Source organism: Amia ocellicauda, chromosome 8 (assembly GCF_036373705.1).
Source record: "Amia ocellicauda isolate fAmiCal2 chromosome 8, fAmiCal2.hap1, whole genome shotgun sequence".
NCBI lineage: Eukaryota > Metazoa > Chordata > Actinopteri > Amiiformes > Amiidae > Amia > Amia ocellicauda.
In genome coordinates, this window is record NC_089857.1 from 16,442,425 (window position 1) to 16,452,731 (window position 10,307).

The following is a 10,307-nucleotide window of genomic DNA, read 5'->3' on the forward strand; positions in this document are numbered from 1 at the left end:
TAAGTCTTAGATTTCAATACTGACAAACTAGACTACAAGCGGTTAGCTTTAAAGTTTATGCATTACATCATATGCCATCAAGGCAAATCTCATACTGGAAAAAATAAAAACTGATTTGTAAACTTTTAATATATATTTATATATACGAAATGTAACTTCAAGTGGAAATAAAAAATAAAATCTATATATTTACCAGTTTAATAATAATAATACACATTAGAAGTTCATGTTAACCTCAATGGCCAAATGACAAGCCACTGGTAGAAAAACTGCTGCGTTATTGAACCCTTGAGCAGTCAAGTCCACTAGCTTGCTTTCCTAATGATAGTTAAATAATCCCAGATATTCTTTAGGCAACACAGACATCCATATGAACACTTAAAAGGAAAGTTCATTTTTCTTACTCTGTATTGTGCACAAACAGAAGCAGCAGTCGTTGATATGGTTAAAAGTTATAAAAAATAAATACAAATATGCATGTCTGGATGAATTTAAAAAGAAAACCTCTTTAGTGCCCAGAGCTCTTTGAAAAGGAATTCCAATGCACCCCCTTTACAGCACAAGCCAGGGAATAACAGATTCAAACTGAAAAATGTTAATCTCAGTTAAGTGAAACTCAAACCCAGTGAAGGTTTAGAGATTGGGTGGTATATTTTCACAGCTTCTTTCTCCTAAAAGATGAGCCATCAATAGGTCACATTCTCTGAAAGCAGATACTAGCATTTGTGGTGGGCCCCAAATCAGGAACCAGAATCAGTCTGTGCACAGTACAGCCAGAAAAACAAGAACTAATAAATACTTTTGGGACAGTCCCACCATTCCTTCTCAGAAATCTTGTGGCACTGCAGGACAAACCATTACAAAAACTGGAAAGGGGCAGAGGAGAGTGTTTCTGGGATTACAAGGGTGGAGAGAGCAAGGACATCAGCTCACCCACATTTAAGATCAGGCATTTAACCCAAAAAGAAGGGCTGAATGAGAGTAAAGAAACGAGTCGAAAAAGGCTTCAAAGAAAGTGGTCTAGCAAGATTAGCCCTTCGGTGTTTCACACTATCACAATACTAACGGTTCTTTAGGACCAGGTCATTAAGTAAATTAGGAAGGCTAAGATTAAGGCCAATTAGGGTTTGTGAAACTGTTGTTCAGGTGTGGACCAAGGCTAGATTTTATTTGCATAAAGATCTGGTTTAAAAATAATATAAGATATACATTTATAGATACATAAATAAAAGACTGCTTTGTTTTTGCTCTCTAGCCTTTTGCACACACCTTATCAAGAGTAAACGCCACCCTTTCCCACACAACCACATTCACAATGGTTTAAAAATATATATATATATATATATATATATATATATATATATATATATATATATATATATATATATATATATATATATATATATATGGAATGTTTTAGCCTCCTCAGTGTTACTCAGATTAGTGTAGGCAAAATACTGTGACGCTACTAGTGGACCTTCCAGCTTGAATAGGTACAGGCCGCCGGTGCCTTTAACATTGAGGTTAACAACCCTTCTTGATCCTTTCGTCTCACATTGACTGTACAAGTACACTCCCAAGACTGTTGGGGATAGTTTAGTTTGAGGAATAATACCTTCGGTCTAAAATGATTAACCTGTAGTAACATTGATCCTTGTTCCACTGCAAAACTCGGCGCCCGTGACAATGATTCAGAACTCAAACCAGTCTGCAGTGGAATTAGGCACAAGCTGTTGTAAACTGGAAAAAATAAATTAAAAGCATGGCAGTAATTAGAGGCAGTTAATAGGTGTGCAGGCATTCAGTTTTGAGTTCCTCGCATCTCGTAGCTCCAGGAAAAATTGATCAATCTGCGCCGTGAACCTACTGGACTAAGACGGCTTCTCAACTGACATTATGATTAAAAATAATAAAATCTTATTTCCCTGTTGCAAGGAACATCCTCCAAAGCAACAGGGGACCAATTACTGAAGATCAAGTAGACCCCGATGTGAGGTTTTCATCTTAAAATAAAACCATAGCAGCTAATTATAAAAAAAAAAATAAAAAAAAAAAAATCAGGGAGAAATTATGAATGACTTGACCAACAACTTAAGTTAAGATCCTAAATTTGTTTTAACAGTCATTGAAAGTGACACAAATAAAAACAAAAAACGAAGGGTTATTCAAAATTCTAACCAATGGATTCCAATATTGAACCCCCAACCCCCAAACAAACCACAGGCACACCTAGCCAGCCTGATCGCCTGCCTGCCTGCCTGGCTGCCGCTTCACATGTTTAAGAGCCGGATAGCCTGTGTGACAGGGGCCTGGCAAACTGGACACACTGGTTCGCTCTTCCCACAGATGCGATCTGCGCACTCCATGCAGAAGAGGTTGTGGCCGCAGGGAACCAGGGCGGCAATCACTTCGCTCTCCAAGCACTGGATGCAGTCTTGCTTGCCCCGGTACAGCCCTGTGGAGCTGGCCGAGTCAGGCGGCGAGCTGGAGGTGGGGCTGTCGCTGGAGTACGAGAAGGCCGGGTAGACCTGGAACTTGCTGGGCTGGGCGCTCAGGGGGTCGCTCTGCACCCGGCAGGCCTGCGGGTGCTCCAGGTTGTCAGGGAAGGTAGGCGAGAGGCGGGGGGTGCTTGGCTGGCTCTCTCGACGCTGGCTCTTCGTGTCGAAAGGGTTGCCCTGCTCATACGCGCTCCAGACCACCTGCTGCTGCTGCGGCGCCGCCACCAGAGCGTCGAACCCGGGCAGATCTATTCCACCCAAGTCCTCCGAACTCAGGGGCATCAGGGTCTCTCCGAACCAAAAGCTGCCCCCGCCACCGTTAAAGGGGCTGGTGGGGCTGAAATCGGCCATCCTGCTGTTGCTGCCGCCGTAGTAGGAGTCGGTGGAGCCGCTGCCCAGGGAGCTGGAGCTGTCATTGCGGTAGTTGGAGGTCATGCGGGCGCTGCGAGGCCCCCCGCCAGGAGGGGCAGGGTTGGTGTGTAGCCAGGGGCTGCACCCCCCCTCAAAGCTGACATCTGTGCCGTTATAGTGGAAATCATTCTCCTCACCCGTCATCTCCACGTAGCTCCCAGTGCGCAGGGCAATGTGCGCCTCGATCTCCTCCCGCGCTCGATCCACGTTCTCTGGCATTCCAGTCACCTCGAACACCGGCTCCTTGTCGCGGCTGGGCGTCACAATGTAGGTGTGCGTCTGCTGCTGGATGCGCTTGATGGTGGCTCCCTTGGGACCCACCACCAGCCCGACTACCCGGTAGGGCACCCGTACCTGGATGGTGGTTTGGCCTGGCAGGTTGGGGGCCCCCGGCAGGCCCCCCGGTACAGGCCCAGCCTTGTTGCGAGACGCCCGAATAAGCGAAAAGTGATCGGCCGCCGATAAGATCTCCCGCTTGGCCATAGCCACGTCCTCCTTGCGACCGGTCACCACGAACACCGGCTGCTCCCCGCGCACCGGGGTCTTGATGTAGGTGTTGGTCTTCGCCCGCAGTGCCTTAATCTTGCACCCTGAAAGAAAGACAGAAAGCATCACTTTGAAGTCTAGTGCGGTTTCACAAAAACACAAATGATATGCCAATAAAACCATTCAAAGATTGAGTCATTCTTCATGAATATTTACTTTAAAAGATTAACACACCTTCACCAGAGATCGTTTTCTTGATTTTGTATGCACACGGTTAGCTGCATAATTTTGGCATCTTGATGTGGCTGATCTATGAAATAACAGATGCATGCTATTTTTGCCATACCCAATTCAAACATTTGCTGTCAATTTCGATTAGGACGGTTACAATTTACAACTGTGCAATTGCATTTACAAATACAACTTGATTGCAGTTATGTATAGACTATTGTAAAATCATGGCTTGTGTATAAAGAACTCTGACGACTGTTACCTGGCCCCACATAATAAGCAGAGTATTTGAGAAATTAAATATTGAAGACAATAGAGGACATTTGGAAGGAAAACTTAAGTTTACATGTTCAGGAACTACAGGCTCTAAAGACCTCCAGACACACACACACACACACACACACACACACACACACACACACACAGGCGAGAATGTATTTTGTACGCACAATACATACAGTTTGGCAGCCATAGGTGAAACGTCTGGGCGATTTCATTTTCCCTACACTTCCGGTTTCGTCGTCTTGTTTTTGTGAGAAAGGCACACTGCACACCCTGCCCCCACTCCTCAAGTTTCACAGCTACAAGTTAGTATTTTAGCACAAGAAAACGGGTCAAAACAAAAAAGGGATCGCTTACTAGCACTATTCAGTACATCTGTGAAGTTCATTTGTACAAAGGTCCCCCCTCTCTCTCTGCGCTTTTCTCGCACAGCCTCTATGGAGCACAGACACCCAGGCCAGACAGCGGGCCAAACAAAGGGCGAGCGGCGGACACATGGACGTGAGAAGGCAGTCACACCAACTCCACATCGCAGACGAGGCGTGTCCTTCACATATAAGGATAATGCACAAGTGAGGCCAGACCTGGGTCTTTACAAGTTGACTACTAGATCACTTTGGGACGCAGATAATAAGGAAGCCTACAGATTGACACGAAGATTAGATTAAACTGAAGCAAGTCGATTGAGTGAAAACAGCCTCGGTACACTGGGAGTGCAAACCCTGCCGGACTCACCCTGTCTGCCCACGATCTCCGCGACGTGCTCCGAGCTCGGCACCCCCACACACTCCGTGGTGTTGACGCTCTTCCTCCGCAGCAGCGACGGGTGCTCGCCCTCGAAGCCGCCTTCTCCGTACCCCGGCGGCAGGATCATCATCATCTCGGGCACTGGGTGGCACTGGGAGTCCTCCAGGTCCCCGCCGTAGAGCATCACCGTCTCGGGCCCGTCCAACCCGGCGAGCATCACCGAGCCCAATCCGGGGACCGGGGCCTGCGAGAGGAGCGTGCTGGGATTGGTCTCGTCTGATACCTCTTCCTCCCCTTCATCGCCCTCCTCTTCCTCGGTCGGCTGGTGTCGCGACAGCAGGGTGTAATGGCTCGGCTGGGGCGGGTGCAGCGAGGGCTTCTGCGGCTCCGAGTGGCTCTGCGGCCCGTGGTCATCGAGGCCTATGTCGGCCAATCTTTCTACCACCAGCGGCAGGAGCTCGGAGTCCGTCTCCTCGGCAATCAGCAAAGATGTGCTACTGGGCATCGTGAAATTATTACAAAAAATATATAAAAAAATAAAGACAAAAAAATAGCCGTATTTACAGATGTCAGGTTGGCGGCTGCTGTGGTCATGAGAAGCGCCCGCGCCGGCTGCAATGTGTTCCGGGAGCCTTTTATTGTTTCTTTTGTTTCCTCGCCCAGCCGCAAGCAGCTACGCCCCAGTTTGAACCAACGCGTCTTGCCATTGGTTGTCCGATCCGTTGGGCCCAGACTTTCGAGGCGTTTGATTGGCCAAAGGCTAACCAAGCCCCGTCGCGATTGGCTGTAGGCGGCAACCATTACGTTTTAGACACGCCCCACGCCGGGCAGAGGAACAGGCGCTGTCCTGCGCTGCGCTCGCAGGGAGGGGAAGGCGAGACCGGTGCGCGGTTTGCAGCGCCTTCATCTGTAAGTTTTGAAAGGACAATTGTAATCAACTAATGCGTTGAATTTGAAAAGATCTTACAGACGGGAAATACTGTCTGTCCAACATTCCGTTAGCCTTCATTTGTAAATCATTTGGACTGAATCATTTGGGGGTTGTTTTTTTAAGCATGCAAAGAAATATTGCATGTATTATGTTTTAATTGCGTTCAGTCAATAGTATGACTATACAATTCAATTGAATATAATCAAGATCGTCTGAAAAGTGCGTTTACAGAATATCTATATGAACATTTTTCTCTCAATATATATTTAGGATGTCTAGTTTAGTAGCATAGTAGAGTACTATTCATTAAAGTAATACTGTCTTAAATGGTCAGTTGGATGCTCATGGGGTCGTATTGTGAACGGGTTCTTTATAGCCACGTATATTTGAGTATATTCAAATCTTCATACTTTGTGTCATTCATTGAAGAAGAAGTTGCTAGCAATTCACAAACCAACAGAAGGTAAACGTAAATTCATTATACCAGAACATAATTAAATGTCTTTCAGTTACAAATAACACTTTAAGGTGATAACTGATCAGACAGACTGGATTGCTATGTGGAGTATTGCTGGCATGTTTTTTGGGTAACAGTTTGTATGGCACCAGGTGTTAATACCTTTACAATATTAAACCATCTCTGTCAATATAGTTTCATAAATGCTTTAAAGTAGCATTTAAAAACAACAATTTCAATAATTACAATCCGACAGTTACAGTGACTGAATATTGTGTAATAATATAAACAGAAACACACAGTTTGCATTGTGACACTGCAGAAAACAACAACACATAATGTAATGAAAAGTGTAGTCCTGATGTCAGCACTATTGCCATGACATTCAAGTAGAATTGGCAACATTTCTGAAGATTTAACATTCAGATGTTGTTGGTGTTTTTCTGGTAATTGGGCGGCCCTTACCCATTGTCTAATGGAGAATTGAATGATGAGTCCTCGGTGCCTGCAGGTCACTGTGGAAGAGGGGTCCTGGACATGAACAGTGGCCTACAGCATCCTCAATGGCTCAGTGTGTGAGTCCTGAATAGCCTGTAGTTTGGCTCTTGGACAGTCTGTTCTCATGTGCTGCTCCCTCTTACCATGATATATGATTTATATCATAATTTTGTAAATATTGAAAATAAAAATATTCTGTTGTTTCAATGTTTATACTATGTATTTGACAGACAACGTATTAGTCTGCATGTGACAACATGCGGTGTTGTTCTCTTGCAGGATCCTTATTATCACCATTATTATTATTATTATTACATATTTATACATAAGACTTCATATTAATACACAATACTGCAACATGCATCACTGTGTATTACTACACATCGTTGAAGTGTATTGACTGTTACTTTAGAATATCACTCAATACTGAAGATTACATCAATATATAGTATTGTTAATCACTGCAAAATACTGAAATGTACAGCATCTAACTGAATTAAACACACTGAAGTTGTAATTTATCAATTATATGAATTGCATGGTATAATTACACACAGTTGCTTTAGCTACAATTAGAATTAAAAAAGGAAATGATGATTGTAGTTGAACCTTAGCATACCATCACCAATTATGCACAATACCTTGAACAAGGATTTTTGTTAATGCTTGAGAGATGAGCTCACCTGCAATTTCCAGGTTTACCAATAGATGGCGAGAGTCCCATTTTATATATTTGAAAAGTACAAATGATTTAAGATTACTGTGCCCTACAGCTCGTTACTGCAAATTATATTTAACATTATTGGATTTTGGATTGATGAGTTTTATAGATTATGACAAATTGCTGATATACAATAGTTTGCATGATTATCTTACAGTATACAAAATTGAACAATAAACTGTTAATTTACAGTGATATGCAGTAATTTACACTAATCTGACATGATGTGCAGTAATATTCAGTGATGCAGTAATATGCAGATGTGTAGTATTGAACTGATAGGCAGTGTATTGCAGCGGTGAACAGTAATGTTCCAAAATATGCAGGCTATAAAGGCATGACATATCTTGCATGAAAGCAAGATGCTTGTGACAGGAAGAAACGGTGAAGGATTATTCATGTCGGCACTGCAAAGTTTGATACAAATTGAAACCAGTTAAGCAAAGGGGAAAGGACCCAAAGGAAATAAAGAAATGTAACACATGTGTAACTGACATACAGTGTCCAATGCAGTGGAAACAGTCTCTGCAAATCTAAACAAAAATCAGTACTTGCACCCTCAGTTTACAGCAACAGATAATGCATCTCTTTTGAATGTAAACTGTAGGATTAACATGTTTGAGACACATAATCATTTAGCTAATATTATTAGGTTTAAATACATTTTGGAAACATATTAAATCATATTAAGAATAATGGACTGTAAAAGATTGTTAAACAAAACTAAATCCTTCACACCTACACATATTTAAAATTAGCTTAAGCCAAACAAAAACAGAAACATGAACTAAAGAAATCCACTGTTTAAACTGGCATAACAAGACCTGCAACTTCTGCTCTTTTGTTCCATGTAAGTTCTGCTCTTTCATTAAAACTATAGTCATGACATTGTGGAGATGAAAATTGGGGCCCACCCAGCTGTATCATACTTCAGACATGACTGCAAACATTGTAATGGTAAAAAAAAGAACCCACAAACTTAAGAGCATTACACCACCTAACTGTGAAATGTTGTGTAAAGACACTTATCTTCATGTCGCTTCAATTGTTTAAGTGTCTGTATCACCTGTTGTGGTGTTTCTGATATACAAAACATATATGTATGTGCTACTACATGTGCAAGGAATAGTATTGTTTGCTCATTGTACAGCAGAATTCAATATTTACCATTCATTATAAACACATGAGTAATGTTGTCAGGCTCTGTTTGCTTTATCAATCAGAAAACAGAAATATATGCCATGGCGTCTGTGATTTTGGTCTGCTGTAACTGTATGCTTAACTTTCCCTGTGCTTTTCTACCATGTTAGGAAAAGCTTTAAAAGCAATGTTTTTGCTTTTATTTAACTTAGAACTCTAGAAAACAGCCATAAATAATAGTACTTACTTCTACACTGTTAAAATGTCTATTTATACTTGTGAAATAATTAATTATTGACAGGGAAGTAATTAAGTAATTTTGGAATTTGTAAAATGTATTATGCTTTGAATTGCACTGTATTATGCAAATTGGAATTTGTAATGTTATGCCTTGTACTGCACTGTATGTTTGCACTTTGTATTGCTCTTATATTTTGTAAGTTGCCCTGGATAAGGGTGTCTGCTAGGAAATTAATAATAATAATAATAATAATAATAAAAATAAATTCAGAAAAATAATCATAAAGATATGTTTTTTTTCAGTAGCATAATAAGTGATTCTACTTATTATATAATGTATGAGTGATTTGAATAATTCTGGAATTGGTTGGTTATTTATTTCCCACATTTTACTTAAGTCCTGTAATGTATTCAAAATTATTTATATTTTATTCTGTTTATTTATCAGTTGAATGTATTGTAAGGAAAAGCATTACTCTAAAGTGTCCTGCTACCTTGTTGTACAAGTTCAGGGTTCTCATTTTAACAATATTTCCCCACATATACAGCTAGAGTGATTGTAGAGAAACCATAAAACCAGCTCTGGCTATATAGATACACTGGCTACAGTACAATAATTAAAGGATACAGACAATAATGAAGGACCTGGAATGTATAGTCAAACTTCTAAAGGTTACAGCTAAATCCAGCTAAATATTGTTACAAGAAACAATCCACTGATGAACAGACATGAACTGCGAATGTGACACAAACACAAACAGACATGCCTACACAACCAGCTGCAGGGGACGGGAAGACGGCCTCAACAGAGATCACACAGCTGAAACTGTCACTTTCCTTTAATGAGCCGAGCAGTGGAATCCCACCCCACCCAGACGGGCACCACTCCCAAATCTCCATGTGTCCCACACCTTGCCATCCTTGCCTGATGTATTTGGAAAAAATGTATTCAGGTTCTCTGGTAACAAAGTAGCAACATAATTATGTGCTGATCATTTTTAGGTGTGGACAAACCTGTTAAAAACTAATTCATATGTCAATTGAAAATTGTACAAGCGTATCTGAGTATAAAGAACAGAAATAATGAAAAATCTGAATTAGGAGCTTCCCGTAGGGAAAAGCAGATACAAAGCAAAGTACACAATGCACATTTACACATCTCACCAATTTCTGTTGTGTATTAGCCTTTTTTATAAGGACGGCTTGCCCTTTTTTTTTTGCCATGCTTGCATAATATTTGCAGGTACAGTACATGCAGTATTGCAGTAGGGCTGTTTAAACCCTCTCAAACCAAACCAATTTGGATTGACATTGTAAAGAGGCTCAATCTCTAGAACCCATCTGCAGGATTTATTTGAACTCATCACAATAACATCAGTATTAAAAAACAAACCTATTCACAATAACGTCATGTTAACACAAGACTGTGATTGAGTATTCATTACAACACATACAACAACCCCCCTTTTGGAAATCCCTTTGGATAGACACTATTATTTTGAATCTGTGCAATACAAACCAAGCTTATAATATTTTTATAAGGGCTTAACAACAATTTCCATAGTGTAACGCATGCTGAATATGCCCGGTAGGAAGGAGGTGAGCTACGTGACGTCACACGCCTCCCTGTCTCCCCGGCCTCCCAACGCGGAAGAGGAGGAGAAG

General features: G+C 41.6%; 1 protein-coding gene across 1 annotated transcript; it reads right to left on the bottom strand.

The window, feature by feature from the left end:
• Nucleotides 1–1,905: 1,905 nt before the first annotated feature.
• mex3c (mex-3 RNA binding family member C) lies at nucleotides 1,906–5,314 on the bottom strand. The gene is made up of 2 exons (XM_066712215.1): nucleotides 4,644–5,314; nucleotides 1,906–3,499 (listed from the first exon to the last, which is right to left on the bottom strand). Exons 1-2 carry the CDS (start codon nucleotides 5,158–5,160, stop codon nucleotides 2,271–2,273), a joined length of 1,746 nt encoding a protein of 581 aa, XP_066568312.1. The 5' UTR covers nucleotides 5,161–5,314; the 3' UTR covers nucleotides 1,906–2,270.
• Between the last annotated feature and the right edge of the window lie 4,993 nt (nucleotides 5,315–10,307).